The sequence below is a fragment of the Lepidochelys kempii genome, chromosome 4 (assembly GCF_965140265.1).
Source record: "Lepidochelys kempii isolate rLepKem1 chromosome 4, rLepKem1.hap2, whole genome shotgun sequence".
NCBI lineage: Eukaryota > Metazoa > Chordata > Testudines > Cheloniidae > Lepidochelys > Lepidochelys kempii.
Window position 1 is genome coordinate 30,399,846 of NC_133259.1, and position 17,796 is coordinate 30,417,641.

At 39.2% G+C, this 17,796-nt stretch overlaps 2 protein-coding genes across 3 annotated transcripts in view; one reads left to right on the plus strand and one right to left on the minus strand.

The window, feature by feature from the left end:
• AIMP1 (aminoacyl tRNA synthetase complex interacting multifunctional protein 1) overlaps positions 1–17,796 on the plus strand; it is a 64,848-nt gene that overhangs the window by 30,918 nt on the left and 16,134 nt on the right. For both annotated transcript variants that reach the window (XM_073340847.1, XM_073340848.1), the window contains 3 exons: positions 4,660–4,793; positions 8,280–8,393; positions 16,012–16,173. In XM_073340847.1, coding sequence (XP_073196948.1) covers positions 4,660–4,793; positions 8,280–8,393; positions 16,012–16,173 — 410 coding nt within the window. Of the gene's footprint in view, positions 1–4,659; positions 4,794–8,279; positions 8,394–16,011; positions 16,174–17,796 lie in introns of those variants that run through there.
• Positions 16,872–17,796, minus strand: part of GIMD1 (GIMAP family P-loop NTPase domain containing 1) — a 37,062-nt gene continuing 36,137 nt past the window's right edge. Inside the window, exon 3 of the mRNA XM_073340849.1 lies at positions 16,872–17,742. Within this exon, the coding sequence (XP_073196950.1) occupies positions 17,473–17,742 (270 nt within the window). The 3' untranslated portion in view covers positions 16,872–17,472. The remainder of the gene's footprint in view (positions 17,743–17,796) is intronic.

A 17,796-nucleotide genomic window follows, 5' to 3' on the forward strand; every position in this document is an offset into this window, starting at 1 on the left:
ATATGCAAATCCCAGCTATTGATTGTCATAACATTAAACCACAATTTTATTAGCCTTCAGTTAATGCTTTTAATGTTTTATATTTTACATTAAGTACACAATTTTAAACAAAGTTTTACCTATAAGAAACTTTGTTTTTTATGTATATCTTATTATCTCTTCATATTGGCAAGTTCTTGCAGTTCTTGCATATTCTACAGTTCGTTTCATTCTGTTGGCTCTTAGTAACAATATCTCAAATACCGGTTTCTCCTCTGTTTATAATATTAGATCTCTGGAAATTTATTTGACAAGTGGGGAAAAGTCTACCTGGTGTAATTATGTAACTTCATTTCCCGATCCTCAGTTCATTAGCCGACTTGGCTAATAACTATAAAATGTACGAGTTCTATTCACTTTGAAGTTTTAGTAGTGTTTTATTGTTGTTGGCTAAGCTTATGCTGTTAGTATTACACTCCCTTGAGAGAATTATAGTTTACATATTTCTCAACGATCACTAAAGTTTAGTTAGCCACCTTGTATAAATTAAGCATAAGATGTTACCTTTTAATGCCTTCTCAGCATTTACGTCTTATAAAATGTAAAGGAAATTTATGTCCGCAAACATCTTTAAATGACTTTTAATTCACTACTATTAAACAGGCAGGAGAATCAGAATTAAAATTGAAACTCCATTCTTAAAGTACCCATGCAGTGTGGATTCTGTTGTCAGCCCCAGATAGAAAGTATTATAGTTGTTCATTTTCAAAGAAATAGATGTAGATTATCGTGGCAGAATCATTGTCCGAGAGAAGCAGGCTCAGTTATCTTGCTATTTGAAATGAAAAGGGTGTTTCTGGACAATGCTACAACCTAGGAGTCTAGTCATAGAATCCGAGACCATACACCTGTGGGATTGATGGACAGATTCCCTCAGCTGATGGAGCTGTCTTTTGTCCTGGGAGATCTTCAGAGTGCTTCTCCCTGTCCACCAGTGTCATCTGCTTATTTCTTTCATTATAATTCAGCTAGCTGTAATTCATAGAAGTGCTTATTTTTTCCAGGTAGATGGGAAAAGCATAGTCTGTTGCAGAGGAGAGTGATTATATAGCTGTTCGTCACCAATATATAGCTGACATTTGAGTAGCATCTACTGTCTCTTAATGGTTAGACATAAACATTGAACAGGAGAAGGGAAAGGACTAAGCCCTGTTGGATTTAGCAAGTGAAGGCTCTCAATGAGGCAGAGCAGGGGCTCACAGATCCTCTGTACTGTGTTAGGGAGGAATTTTCAAAATTATCTGAAAGCAGATCTCTTGAGGATCCTGAGAGAGGAGGTAGAGGTGACTAGATTTAGATGTGCCATTGTCCCTGCATAACAGCAAAGAGACAAAAAAATATCATATTGCCTCTATATAAATCCATGGTACGCCCACATCTCAAAAAAAAGTATTGGAATTGGGAAAAGGTTCAGAAAAGGGCAACAAAAATTATTACGGGTATGGAACGGCTGCCATATGAGGAAACAATAAGACTGGGACTTTTCAGCTTGGAAAAGAGGCGACTCAGAGTGGATATGATAGAGGTATATAAAATCATGACCAGTGTGGAGAAAGTAAATAAGGAAGTGTTATTTACTCCCTCTCATAACACAAGAACTAGAGGCTACCAAATGAAATTAATAGGCAACAGGTTTAAAACAAACAAAAAGAAGCATTTTTTCACACAATGCACAGTCAACATGTGGAACTCCTTGCCAGAGGATGTTGTGAAAGGCCAGGACTATAACAGGGTTCAAAACAGAGCTAGATAAATTCATGGAGGATAGATCCATCAAAGCCTATGAGCCAGGTTGGGCAGGGATGTTGTTCCTAGTCTCTGTTTGCCAGAAGCTGGGAATGGGTGACGGGATGGATCACTTGATGATTACCTGTTCTGTTCATTCCCTCTGGGGCATCTGACATTGGCCACTGTCGGAAGACACGATACTGGGCTAGATGGATCTTTGGTCTGACCCAGTATGGCCGTCCTTATGACTGTCCTCTTATCTTCTCTGTGTCTTTCCTGTGTCATCAACAGAGTGCCCTCAATCTCTGCCTTCAGTCAGAAGGTGGAAAGGAAGTGGTGAATTCAAAATATTAACTAAAATAGCTCTGAAAGTGGAAATAAAAAAAAATGGGGATGTGGGGGGAATTTGGTTCCTCCTTTTATGGTATAGTTAGGGTTGAGAGTTGCCCTTAAGAGAAACAGAATGTGATTTTCTCTGTTTTTAATGCTTATGGACAACCATAAATGTGTAATATATCCTCTACCTTCTAACTCCTTGACTTATGTGGCGGATTTAGAAGTTGTAAGAGGGCACTGGATGACTGAGATGCTAACGGAGCAGTAAAGGAAGAGAGGGCTTTTGCTGAGAACAGCTAAACTAATTCTTTCCATCAGTCTTCACTGCAGAGGAATGTGGGGGGATCCTCACACCTGAGCCATTCTTTTTACCTGAAAGATCTGAAGAACTGTCCCAGATTCAAGTGGCAATAGAGGATGTTATGGAATAAATTGATAAATTAAATAGTCATAAATCACCAGGACTAGAAGGTATTCTCCCAAGGATTCTGAAGGAACTCAGATATGAAATTTCAGAACTACTGACTGTGGTATGTAACCTATTGCTTAAATCGGCCTCTGTACTAGATGACTGGAGGTAGCTGAATGTAATTCTAATTTTTTTCACACACCCCTCTCCCCCAAAAGGCCTCCAGAGGTGATCCTGGCAATTACAGGCCAGTAAGCCTATCTTCAGTGCCACACAAATTGGTTGAAACTATAATAAAAAACAAATTTATCAGACACATAGATAAACACAATATGATGGGGAAGGGTCAACATGGCTTTTGTAAAAGGAAATCATGTCTCACCAATCTATTAAAATTCTCTGAGGATATCAGCAAGCATGTGGACAAGGATGATCCATGATATAGTGTAGTTGGCCTTTCAGAAAGCATTCTTGTCCACATGCTTGACACAGTCCCTCACAAAAGGCTCTTAGGCAAACTGAGGAGTCATGGGATAAGAGGGAATGTCCTCTCCTGGATCAGTAGTTTATTAATTAAAAGATTAGAAACAAAGGGTAGGAATAGTCAGTTTCCCCACTGGAAAGAGGTAAATAGTGGGATCCCCAAGGATTTGTACTGGAACCTGTTTCTGTTCAACATAATCATAAATGCTCTTGAAAAGGAGGTGAACAGTGTTGAATTTTCAGATGATACAAGATAGGTAAGTCCAAAGCTGACCAAAAGCTGAAGAGTTACAAAGAGTTACTATACGGGGGGCAACAAAATGGCAGATGAAATTCAGTGTTGATAAGTGTAAAGTAATGCACAATGGAAAAAATAATCCCAACTACATATAAAAATTGATGGGTCTAGATTAGCTGTTACCACTAAAGAAAGAGGTCCTGGAGTCACTGTGGATAGTTCTTTGGAAACATGCTCAATGTGCAAGGCAGTCAAAAAAGCTAACAATGTTGGGAACCATTAAGAAAAAGAGAGAGCTAATAAGACAGACAATATAATGCCACTATATAAATCTATGGTATGCCCACACCTTGAATGCTGCGTGCAGGTCTGGTCACCCTATCTCAGAAAAGGTGTATTAAAACTGGAAGAGGTACAGAGAAGAGTAAAAAAAAAAAAAAAGTGATTAAGGGTATGGAACAATTTCCATTTGAGAAGACATGAACAGTCTGTCTTTTTAAGCTTACAATAGAGACAACTAATGGGGAATATAATAGAGGTCCATAAATCCATGAGTGTGTGAAGAGGAAAGTGTTGTTTTCACCCTTCATATGACATAAGAACTAGAGGTCAAACGATAAAATTAATAGGCAGCAGGTTTAAAACAAAAATAAGTAACTCCTTCACACAATGCAGTCAACCCATTGGATATTGTGATGTATAACTGGGTTCAAAAAAGAATTTGATAAGTTCATGGAACACAGATCCATTCATGCCTGTCAGCCAAGATGATCAGGGAGGCAACCCCATGCTCTGTGTGTCCCTAAACCTCCCAACTGCTGGAAGCTGGGGCTGGACAACAGGATAACTCTACATTGCCCTGTTCTGTTCAGTCCCTCTGAAGGATCTGGCACTGGCCATTGTCAGAAGACAGGATGCTGGTCTAGATGGACCATTGATCTGACCCAGTATGGCTATTCTTATGCATTCTTACTCTTCTTAATAGAATTTTTGGTTAATAAATTTCATAAATGTTTCATATACAAATATGAGACATGTTTTTCTTCAGTATAAACTTATTTCCCTTATCTTTTTCCCTCTTTGTTTTTAATTTGTTCCCCATTGCTCATTGATTCATTCTCTGTCTCGGGAATCTGCCTTTCATTCTGGGAAGGTAGGGTTTGGTGCTCTGCTGTGAAGCAGGAGCATGTTTTCTACAGATGGGTCTTCCAAAATACTTAAACGCAGCTGGCAAACATCAGAATCTGGTTAACATTGCTTTTTGTTTGTTTGGGTTTTCATTTAGCGGGAGGAAGCCCTGCTTGCTCATTTAACAAATGTTCCTACTGCATCAGCAGTTGATTTTAGTGCGGATTCATGTGGCATAAGAATGTAAAGTTAATTACATTAAGGCAATGTTCACATTATTCTCGCTTTCCTGTTTCAGGTTTTTAGCCCGTTCCTTGGTAAAGATGGCAGCCAATAATGCAGTATTGAACAGACTGGAGCAAAAGGGTGCAGAGGCGGATCAAGTCATTGAATACCTCAAACAGCAAGTTGCTCTTCTAAAAGAGAAAGCTAGTAAGAAAGCAATGTCTTAAAGCAAATTTACTAATCAGGAATGAAAGGGAAGGAATGAGAAAGTGCTGTGAAGTTATGTTTTTTCTATTCTGGAAGCGATAAAAGGGGATGGCTTCAATGACACAAACAGATTGTGGAAGCCCTGGAGGATAGAAGTGAATTATTCCAAGGAGGGACATGACTCAACACACTTCCATCACTGTGTGTTGCTGTATAGGATTCTCTGAAGCTGTCAGCAAGCTCTCTGCCTGACTCTTCGATGTAAATGTTAGATCACTTTCTGACAACGGAATACTCCATATTGGTAAATATATGCCCCAGCTTGTTTCCAGAAACCAGGATTTATATGATTTGGGTGTGTCCTCAGTAGTCTAATATTTAGCCATATATTCTGTGTATTTTCATGAAACAACTCCATTTCCATTTTTTAGTCTGTCATAGTTACTACAGGGCTTTTCATTCTCAACAGAGCGATACTTTTATACACATTCATTTCAAAGGATGAAGGTGCTCCATCAAGAATATCTACTACTATTTTCAAGCTTTAATCTTAATAGGTTTTTTTTTCCATTTCTCTTCTTTCTACACTGTATTTGGAAACGGCATTTTTTAGTCTTGTATAAGCATTTTCTGCTTATGAGCCAAACCATTCTTTTCATTCATGGCTTTGATAAATTTAGCGAACACTTGACAGCTGTCAAAAATTTACTTCTATTGTATTGATAATGAAATAGTCTCATTCATCTCTTAAATCTTTCCCAAAACTTAGTGTCTAGTCATAGAATCATAGAATATCAGGGTTGGAAGGGACCTCAGGAGATCATCTAATCCAACCCTCTGCTCAAAGCAGGACCAGTCCCCAACTAAATCATCCCAGCCAAAGCTTTGTCAAGCCTGACCTTAAAAACTTCAAAGGAAGGAGATTCCACCACCTCCCTAGGTAACGCATTCCAGTGCTTCACCACCCTCCTAGTGAAAAAGTTTTTCCTAATCAGTATCAGAGGGCCAAAGACTCCTCTTTTGCCTTGTCTTCTTTACAAAGCAAAGTCTTAATACATACCTCCATAATTTTTAATACATTTTTAAGATATATCAACTTCAGTGCTGCCCTTCATAGTTCATTGTACACTGTCCTGATACTTATCATAGAAGAAATATCACTCCATAGATGGGAATCTTTTCTCTTACATTCATTCATCACTGTCTGTTTTGTTAACCAAAAAAAATTAGATATGTGTGCATAGGCATTATTGCAGCACATTGGTTTAAGTTAGTCTGTCATAATCCTGTATATGACATTCCCAGAATTTCTGCTTTGGTAGATGGACTGACATTTCTTCCTGAATGCCTCACCACCCGCTGAAACATAACATGCCCAAAACTCAACTTCTTATCTTTCCTCCCAAGTCCTGCCCTCTCTTCCATTCTCTGTCATTCTGTACAGTAGCATAATTCTCCCTAGCACTCAGGTCCATAAAGTGAGGGCTGTCTTTGACTTCTTTCCTCTCCTACTTACTGCAGTCAGATCATATTAAATCCTGCCTCTTTTTTCTCTATTACACTTCACTTCAAAAATCCATGCCACTAAAACTTTTCCCAAGTTCTTATCAGATCACGTCTCGATTACCATAACCACTTCATCAACCCTCACACATACATTTCCAGTCCATACAAAATACAGCTACTTAATTCATCTTCCTTACCCATGTCTCTGACAGTGTCACCTCCCCACTTGCTTTGAATCTCTCCACTGGCTCCCTGCTTTCCAGTATTAAATTCAAATTTCTTGGTCTCTTTAATTATTCACTCTTGTCTCTTATTGCATCGTCCTCTTCCCTTTCCTCCTCCTCTCCCCCAACCCTCATCCTCCTCCTACTGCCCGGTGTCCACTCTATAAGTAAAGAGAAAAATGGGCAGTCAAGACTCTCTTAAAACATTTTTCATGTTTTCTTCTGTCACTCCTTTTGCATGGGATGCCACCCTGAACTGTTTTGCTAGTTGTCATCTTCAGAACCCTCCTCACTTCTGCTATGACACCTACCAAAAATCAGACAACTCATAATGATTGCTCGGTTGTAAGAAAAAATTCAGTAACCCCAAAACAGAATATCAAATACTTAAGTTGTATGTTCTGAATCATTTAATTGCATGAATTTACTGTTACCCATGTCCTCATTCTCTCCTTGTTTGTCATGCTTACTCTTGTCGTCTTTTCCTTACTATATTTTTGCAGGGTCCCAAACCTGATTGGGGCCTTTAGGCCCTACCACAATCCAAATAGAAATATTGTGTTTGCCACCTTTTTGATAGTATTATAGTTTAGAATTCAGACTGCTAACATTTTTAATGAATGCATGTGGACCTTACATCTTCTGAATTCCTAAAGAGTTCCTCTTGGCATGTAATTTAAATGTTTTGCTTATAAATTTAAAGTGATCACACTTTTCAACACACATTCTGCATAGCCCAAAGGTAATGCCACAACATCTTATACTGAAACATTTTGTCATCTTTCTTATACCCCCAGCTTTTTTCTTTAGTCAGAAACAAGGGGGCTCTAAAGATTAAAACGTTGAGCCATTATTGCCAGTCTTTTTTTCCCTCAAAACAATTTATAACCATATCAGCATTGTTTCAGTTAGTTAAACAAAATTACAAGATACATTTTTAAAATACAAAGAATGAATCAAATACCATTCGCTCTCAAGTTTAATCCCAATGTTACCCCACATCAACCATTCAACAAAATAGAAAGTATTATTAAAAGCTAGTGCCAAATTTAATCTGTGAATCAAGTCCATTTGTATTTATTTATTATCTTTTCTATTATGCTAATTTATGTAATATCTTGAATGCCTCACAATTATTAAAAAGAATAGAATAAGTCTCTCAGCATCACCGTTTCAGAATAGAGAAATGGAGGCACAGAGTTGAGTGACTTGCTGAAGGTCACCCAGGAAGCCTGTGGGCACACTGGGAATAGAACCTTTTTTCCATTGTTTAAATAAGACTGTCCTTACTTTCACAGCAGGCAACCTCATTGTACATTCTGTATTTAGTTTGCCAACTTCAGTGGGGTTTTTTATTGTATATCAGGACAGAAATCTGGGTGTTTACAAATATAGGTTATTTTGTTGAACCTCATATAGTTGACTACAAAGTTATAGATTCAGTTTGCTGCCACCGGAGGAATTTGAGAGGGGAACAAAAAGTAGCTTGATTATGATTTAGATGTAAATCCATTAGGAAGGCATGAAAGTTGATATTTGAGAAACCACTGTCAATGTTCATTAACATGTGTGATCTCTTCTAATGATAACTTTGAATTATTTTTAAAATTTTCCTTTATTTGCTTTTAATATGTAACAGTTTTAACTGTTTTAATATGTAACTATTTTTGTTCAGATAAGTGACATTCAGCACTTAGCAAATGGATGCGTAATGACTGGAGCCTGTAGTTTCTAATGTAAATTGTGTCAACTCTAGTCCTGCAGGCATCTCTCCGAGAAGAGAAGAAGCTTCGTGTAGAAAATGCTAAACTGAAGAAAGAAATTGAGGGACTGAAACAGGAGCTGATCCAAGCAGAAATTCAGAATGGAGGTGAGAGAGAAAGGAAGAAGAACTATATCTTCACATGTGTGGGCATAGATCCTGTCACCATCTTTGACTGCTGTTTTGATCACTTGTTTAATACTTCCTGATTCATATTCTTGTAGTCACACCCATGGCATATTTTTTGGCTGCTTTGGTGACACTTTGGAATACCATACCTCTTGGTGGTTAACCACCTCTGTAATTTAAGTTCTCTTGTAAGTTGCAGAAGTGACAATTACATATGAAAAGTTTAGTTATGGTTGGGACCGTGCCTTTCTAAATGTCTGTACAGTGCCTGGCATAATAGGGACCTAAATTTGACTGAGGTTTCTGGGTGCTCTTACAATACACTGGAAGATGTTTGGTGACGAATGCGTTTGAAACTCTGTGTACCTCATTTAGGTACCTCATCTGGAACTGAGCTCCTTTGAAGACCTAGCCACAGTTGAGGGTACTGAGCACTCTGGGAAAGCTGCGCCTAAATGACTTACCAAGGTGGTCCAAGGATTTTGTGGTGGAACTGAGATTAGAACATAGCTTTTCTGAGTCTCAGCCCTGTGGCTTAACAACAAAGACTTTGTTATACCACTGTTCCTCCTCTGTCATTGTCCCACAGTCTGGGTCTATCTTTTTAAGCCTGGGGCTGATATAGTCCTCACCCTTATTATGCAATTTTACTTTTGAGAGAAAAGGAACAAAAAGAGGAAGCTGCAGTGTTCCAAATACAGCATGAGGGTTTCATTTTCTGCAAACAAATGTTCTTGAAGAATATATCAAAAAACAAAACAAAAAAAAAACATTTTTAGTCTATTTGTTTCACACTTCTAGTACTGGAAACCAGATAAGACAATATCCAGTGAAGCATGATCTTACTGCTTCCCATTACTGACTTGTTCAGGTGTTAAATCAGCATGTGCAGTCTTCAAAAGAACCACCACTTCATAAATGCAGAGGTTCAACCTCCTCCTTTCACATGACTTAATCCCTTTAATATGCTAGACTATCCATGAGTCTGTTTTTTTCCCCCAGTGGCCGAGAACCTGCAATAGTTCACCTTAGTATTCTTTTCAGATGTGGGATAAGCAGGTATGGGTAAGAGGTGTCTACTGATATTTCACAGAAGTATTTTACAGAAAAATATTCCCTATTACACATAAGGGACAAGCCTCTATGTATACAAAGTTTTCAGGTTGCAATTGTAGTGTATAAAAAGGATAGAGAATTAATATCCTGTTTAACAAATGTTTTGGATAGACTTTACTTCTTCATTTAGGCAATTTATGTGGATGGAGAGCAGAACTAAATGTAAGGCCTTTTTCTACTGAACAGAAGAACGTTTTATGAGTCTATTATGTATTCACACTACAAGGAACATATAAACCAGCATATGGAATGAGGCATCTTTTAAGAATGGGAGGAACAAGAAGCCTTTCCTGAACTGGTGACCAAAGGGCAAGTTTAACTGTTGGCTGCTTAGCCTGACAACAGTCCAAAGCAAAATAATGGAAAAGCTGATATGGGATCCAGATGATAAAGAATTAAAGGATATTTATGCTAGGCTTGGATATATAAACAGGGAGTAGTAGGTTAAAGTAGGAAGATGATTTTACATCTGTATATGACATTGGTGAGACCAGTATTGGAATACTACATGCTTTTCAAAATGTGGACACCAGAACTGTAAGTTGAAAAACTGGAGTTCATGCAGACAAGAGCCACAAAAATGATTTGAGGTCTGGAAAAAAGGCCTTACAGTAAAAGACTTAAAGAGATCAATCTGTTCATTTTATTGAAAAGAAGATTGAGAAGTGACTTGATTACATTGCATAAGAGCCTTCATGGGGATAAAATACTGAGTACTAAAGGATTCTTTCTCTTTACAGAGGAAGGCATAACAAGAACCAATATCTGGAAGTTTAAGCCAGACATATTTAAAGAAATAAGGCACAATTTTTTAAGTGTGGATGATTAACCACTGGAACTAATACCAGGGGAAGTGGTGAATTCTCCATCTCCTGATGTCTTCCAATCAAGACTGGATGCCTTTTTTAAAGTTTATGCATTAGCCCAGGGGTGGCCAACCTTTGGCTCCGGAGCCACATACGGCTCTTCAGAAGTTAATATGCGGCTCCTTGTATAGGCATCAACTCCGGGGCTGGAGCTACAGGCGCCAACTGCTGGGGGGTGCTCACAGCTCAACTCTGGCTCTGCCCCAGGCCCTGCCCCCACTCCACCTCTTCCCTGAGCCTGCAGTGCCTTCGCTCCTACCCTTTGTCCCCCACCCCCACACTCCCGAGCCTCCTGCATGCCAGGAAACAGCTAATTGGGAGCTGCGGGGAGGGAGGAGGAGGCGGTGCTGATCGGCTGGGCTGCCGGTGGGCTAGAGTCGCTGGGAGCAGGGTAGGGGAGCTGATGGGGGGCTGCTGACGTATTACTGTGGCTCTTTGGCAATGTATGTTGGTAGATTCTGGCTCCTTCTCAGACTCAGGTTGGCCACCCCTGCTTTAGCAAAACACAAGATATTGGGCTCAGTACATGGGTAACTGGGTGAACTTTAATGTCCTGTGATATACAGGAGATCTGACTAGACAACCTAATGGTCTCTCTTGGCTTAGAGTCTATGAATCTAAGGAACTGATCAACAGAATGGCTTGTGATGTCTTCTCCAAGTAAAGACCAAGGGATCTTTAACCCTTTCCTTTCATCTTGGAAGCGCATGAATAGTTCATGTGCTTCCATTACCTTTTTGTGGAATGTGCAGTGAGTACTTAGAGGACCTGTCATAAATATAAAGGGAAGGGTAAACCCCTTTGAAATCCCTCCTGGCCAGGGGAAAGCTCCTCTCACCTGTAAAGGGTTAAGAAGCTAAAGGTAACCTCGCTGGCACCTGACCAAAATGACCAATGAGGAGACAAGATACTTTCAAAAGCTGGGAGAAGGGAGAGAAACAAAGGGTCTGTGTGTCTGCCAAGCTCTGCGATACAACCGCATTTGCTCCAACCCCTCAGACAGAGACAAACACCTACAAGATCTCTGTCAAGCTTTCTTACAACTACAGTACCCACCTGCGGAAGTAAAGAAACAGATTGATAGAGCCAGAAGAGTTCCCAGAAGTTACCTACTACAGGACAGGCCTAACAAAGAAAATAACAGAATGCCACTAGCCGTCACCTTCAGCCCCCAACTAAAACCCCTCCAACGCATTATTAAGGATCTACAACCTATCCTAAAGGATGACCCAACACTCTCACAAATCTTGGGAGACAGGCCAGTCCTTGCCTACAGACAGCCCCGCAACCTGAAGCAAATACTCACCAACAACCACATACCACACAACAGAACCACTAACCCAGGAACTTATCCTTGCAACAAAGCCCGTTGCCAACTGTGCCCACATATCTATTCAGGGGACACCATCACAAGGCCTAATAACATCAGTCACACTATCAGAGGCTCGTTCACCTGCACATCCACCAATGTGATATATGCCATCATGTGCCAGCAATGCCCCTCTGCCATGTACATTGGTCAAACTGGACAGTCTCTACGTAAAAGAATAAATGGACACAAATCAGATGTCAAGAATTATAACATTCATAAACCAGTCGGAGAACACTTCAATCTCTCTGGTCACGCAATCACAGACATGAAGGTCGCTATCTTAAAACAAAAAAACTTCAAATCCAGACTCCAGCGAGAAACTGCTGAATTGGAATTCATTTGCAAATTGGATACTATTAATTTAGGCTTAAATAGAGACTGGGAGTGGCTAAGTCATTATGCAAGGTAGCCTATTTCCCCTTGTTTTTTCCTGCCCCCCCCGCCCCCAGACGTTCTGGTTTAACTTGGATTTAAACTTGGAGAGTGGTCAGTTTGGATGAGCTTTTGCCAGCAGGAGAGTGAGTTTGTGTGTGTGTGTGTGTCCCTGGGGGAAAAAAAAAAAGCGGGGTGGGGGGGGTGAGAAGGCCCACCTTGATTACCATGCACATTGTAGGGAGAGTAGTCACTTTGGATGAGCTATTACCAGCAGGAGAGTGAGTTTGTGTGTGTGTTTTTCGGAGGCGGGTGAGGGGGTGAGAGAACCTGGATTTATGCAGGAAATGGCCCACCTTGATTATCATACACATTGTGTAGAGAGTTGTCACTTTGGATGGGCTATTACCAGCAGGAGAGTGAATTTGTGTGTGGGGGGGTGGAGGGTGAGAAAACCTGGATTTGTGCTGGAAATGGCCCAACTTGATGATCACTTTAGATAAGCTATTACCAGCAGGACAGTGGGGTGGGAGGAGGTATTGTTTCATATTCTCTGTGTGTATATAAAGTCTGTTGCAGTTTCCACGATATGCATCCGATGAAGTGAGCTGTAGCTCACGAAAGCTCATGCTCAAATAAATTGGTTAGTCTCTAAGGTGCCACAAGTACTCCTTTTCTTTTTGTCTATATGCTGGGTTTCTGCCGGGGATAGACCAGGAATGGAGTCTTAGAACTTTTAGTAAGTAATCTAGCTAGGTATGTGTTAGATTATGATTTCTTTAAATGGCTGAGAAAAGAATTGTGCTGAATAGAATAACTATTTCTGTCTGTGTATCTTTTTTGTAACTTAAGGTTTTGCCTAGAGGGGTTCTCTATGTTTTTGAATCTAATTACCCTGTAAGATATCTACCATCCTGATTTTACAGGGGGGATTTCTTTATTTCTATTGACTTCTATTTTTATTAAAAGTCTTCTTGTAAGAAACTGAATGCTTTTTCATTGTTCTCAGATCCAAGGGTTTGGGTCTGTGGTCACCTATGCAAATTGGTGAGGCTTTTTATCCAACATTTCCCAGGAAAGCGGGGGGTGCAAGTGTTGGGAGGATTGTTCATTGTTCTTAAGATCCAAGGGTCTGGGTCTGTAGTCACCTAGGCAAATTGGTGAGGCTTTTTACCAAACCTTGCCCAGGAAGTGGGATGCAAGGTTTTGGGAAGTATTTTCGGGGGAAAGACGCGTCCAAACAGCTCTTCCCCAGTAACCAGTATTAGTTTGGTGGTGGTAGCGGTCAATCCAAGGACAACGGGTGGAATATTTTGTACCTTGGGGAAGTTTTGACCTAAGCTGGTAAAGATAAACTTAGGAGGTTTTTCATGCAGGTCCCCACATCTGTACCCTAGAGTTCAGAGTGGGGGAGGAACCTTGACAGGACCACCTGCTGTTACGTGTGAAAATAACATCTCATTTACTATTGATGTTTGTAGGATGAAGTACCCCTGTCTCATTGTCTGGATAACAGGCTTACAAATTGTAGTGGTCCTGTGATGAAAGCAGCTTTAATTTGTTGGCTGTCAGCATATTTCACTTTGCCAAACAAATATTGCAAGTAACCAATCTGAGAATAACTTATCAGAAAGGTTAAGATTCTGTCATGGTATTTTTAGTAAAAATTAGGGTCGGGTCTCAGGCAATCAACAAAAATTCATGGACCCCCACAATCTGTCCCTGACTTTTACTAAAACTTTTACTATCCTGCGGGGGAAGGGCAACAAACAGCGCGCTGTCTGGGGCTGACTGCCCCGACTCAATCCCAGCTGCCGTTCGGGTGGGCCCCCAGGGGTGGGCTGCCAGCCCCTGCAGCAGTGGCTAACTGCTGCTGCTCTAGCCCCAGAGGGATGACCTAACCCCAGCCACTGCTTCAGTTCTTGAGCTGCAGCTGACAGCTGCTCCAGCCCTGCCCTAGAAGAAGTCAGAGAGGTCCTGCAGAGTCACAGAATCTGTGACCTCCGTGACAGAATCATATCCTACTTATCAGCAAGTGTTGCTAATATGAAACTAATATTGCTAAGATTTGAAAGAAAACTGTACTGTACTTTATTCATGACCACATATCTTACTACTGCTGTAGTTACCACACACTTCCTGTAACACATGCTTCAAATAAGTTTAATTATCCTCTGCTTTACAATATGCAAAATTTTCTGCACAACATACTTCATTATTATAACAGTGGGTCATCTCATTTTATGCCACCATTCCCTCCATTTGTGGCCTTTCTTAAGGTACAAATCACTGCCTGTCTAAAAGATAAAAGGTTTCCAGAGATAGTCAGTGCTTGTTTCTCAAAATTAACAATCGAATATAAACTATGGTTGCATTTAAATAAAGCAATGTTTATATGGGAGGGGGAGAACAGAATAAAGGTTTTTCTTAATTCTTGTCTAAGAAAGGCTGCTCAAACCTCATTAGAACAGGTGAGATGTCTTAGTTGCAAAGGCCAAAATTTGGTAACAGTAACTTTACATATCACATTACATGTGATCTCCTTTCATTTTTTCTGTCTCCCCAGTTAAATTTTTCTTCTTCTCAGACTCTCTCCTGTATCTCCAACATACATCCTTTGGGGCTTGTTAGAAGTTTCTTCTTCCAGCTCTCCGTCACTGGGTGCTCTTCCTACATAGAAACCTCTAGTCTGTTTCCTCAAAGTGTAATAACAAATGTATGTGGTTAAAAATATGACTTACCGAATATATTATTTATTTATTAAGCACAGTGCAACCAGTGCTGTACAAAACACAAAATAAAGACAGCCCTTGCCTAAGAAGATTACCTTCTAAAAAACAGACATGGAGAGGATTGGACATGTTAGTCTTCATGTAACATTTGGGAATGTCTTAAATTGTCACATTGGTACTTACCACATATCTGTGGAGAAATGTTTTTGATGCCCCAGAACGATTTTTTTTTAGTTGACTGAAACAATGATTGTTTAAATTCTCTCTTAGGCTCACAGTCCTGTACTCACTTAAACCCCAAGATCATGTCTTTATCTCTCCAGTTCTCCCCCACCTCAAAAATGGTTTCTGGGTTCACATTTTTTCTGTATGTAAAAAAGTGTTTTTGCAATCTCAATCAATCATGTATCATTTTAGCAAAAAAAACCAACCCTGTGATGGTAATAGTCTCCATTATATTTTGCCTCCTACAACTTTTATATTCTTCATAACAACATTTAAAAATTATAATTATGCTATAACTGCTTTTCAAATTATTTTTGTCTCCTGGTGATTTAAGCCTCGATTCTCTAAAGATTTACATTTGTGCTTAATTTTATGCACATGAGTAGCCTCATTAAAGCTAATGGAAGTAGTCACATACATAAAGTTGAGCATAGGCATAAATTTTTGCCGGGGCCTTTGCTTCTCATTTTCTCTTTGAGTATGTGTTTACACAAAGTTGTGTTTTGCTTTTAAGAGTATACTTAAACCTCAGATTAAATGGAGATGGGGGAGGGAAGGAACAGGTAGGCATAGGATTGATGGACTCACCTCTCTTGCTTTTTCTTTTTCTTGTGTATTTTTAAAGTTATCCATTTTCTTTGAGGAAAAAATATTAGGTTTCCCAATATAAAAACAATAATACAGCTATTTAATCAGAATAAATTTTGTTGTAGGTTTGTATGGTGTGTGAGGTCTGCTTAGTAAAGTGACATAGTTGGATATTTGAAATATTGTTTATTTTATTTTCTGAAGCACTCATTTCCTATGTTGTTTTCCTTTAAATTTTCTTTGTATTTCAGATAAAATGCCCTGATTTCAATTATAGTTTTAAGGAACTTAAATAGCATTTTAACTTCCATCATGTTTAATTTTAGTGAAACATATCCCAGTTCCATCCAGTGGAACCATTTCTACAGCTTCATTTTCGGAAGACTTACCACAGCCTATACCTGTCACATCCTATCCTTCTGGTCCCAAAGACCAAATTAAAGGTGGAAGTGAAGAAAAGAAAAAAAAGGAGAAAGCAGAAAAAAAAGGTATTTCTATTTTTTGAATCCCTTAGGCATCTACAACAGTTAGTTTGCAGACTTGCTGTTTAGATTTTTATTGGAGAGGATAGAAAAGAGCAATCAATAGAGCTACAGTAGGAAAAGTCATACACATTAACTCTTAAACTCCTGGAGAAAGGAAGTATTTACAACTAATGAAAAAAAATAATCAAATAGGTTTGGGGCACTTAAATTTTAAGTTGGATATTGGGCAGATTTGTGTCAGTGTGGCTGAACTGTAGGTTGTCTTCCCTTTCAAAATAATAAATAAAATGCTGAAATTTTGAGGTAGTTGTGTGCAACACAGCACATGAAATTAAATAACTCTGAGGTTCATAGTTCAATTTTGATTCTACCATTGATACCATGCAAGCAACAGCCCATAAACTAGCTTAGAGAATTTACTTAATAAAAAGTAGTAATGTGATATAACATGAAAGGGTAGAACCCAATGTAGTTTGACTGTTTCTTCTGCTTCTTTTCGGAAAACTCTCTTAGCGAATGAGCTTCAACATCCTATTTAAATTCATCCCTATCAACACTAGTGGTATTATTGTTTGGGTAGGGGGGAGTACATTGAAATCAGCTAGGCAAATAACATTCCTGGAAATTAACACCGTGTGTTGGGACTTTAAATATTATACCCAAATATATTTGACTCAATTTGATATTTATTAGCTGCCTGTAGTAACCTTCATGTAAGAGTATTTAATGAAGATAATAATTTAAGAAAGAGGAAAAAATATAATTATAAAATACTGATTACATTTCCACAAAGGTCTGTTTAGCAACTCAGTGCATGATTAGGAAGGGTCAGTTTATGAATAGTACAATTCACTATTGATGGAAATGAATTTATTTCTGGACCTTCTTCAGAATTTGGACATCCCTATGGCAGTAAAGGGACCGAAAGGTGGGTATAATCATTTTCCTTGTCTTCAGTATGCAGCCACTTTTGTCGCAGACTAGGATATCACTGGGATTCATAAAATTTGAAGCAGAGACCAGATGGCATCTCTAAAGCAATAAAGTGATGCACAATTTAGATCATCTTTTGCTGGGATCTAGTGATTACGGGTTTAATAAAGAATTGGTTTGTAAAAGTAAACATATATTTAACTTTTGTATCACTTTTTCCCCCCTTGTCTTGGTCAGCTGTTTAACAGTATGACAGTAATTTGGAAGGGAAGAAATTTAATTTGATTATCTTTGAAACATACTATTGTAATATCTTAAGAGACAAGGGATATATCTAGGGGCTTATGTATCACTGTGATGGGCATTTACTCAACTTGCAAACCAGCTAGTGTGCAGCATCACGCCATCAAAATGTGTGACAAATGACTGAAATATGTAACACCTGTTTGCTTCTCCCACGATTCTCAATTTTTCTCCCCAGTTGTTCCCCTCTTTGTTTTTTCTCTGTTTGCTCCCATGTTCCCCTTTGCCTCCTCGCTTGCAAACCTCTTGTCTTCTGTGGGTCTGTGGCTTGCGGTGGTGGTAACAACAGCTCTGGGCTGAATATGGTAGCATCAGCAGGAGGCTCGCATCTGCTTCCTGGAAAAACAGAAAAGGAGTGAGTGTGGCCTGTGCACATGTATATACAGAGAT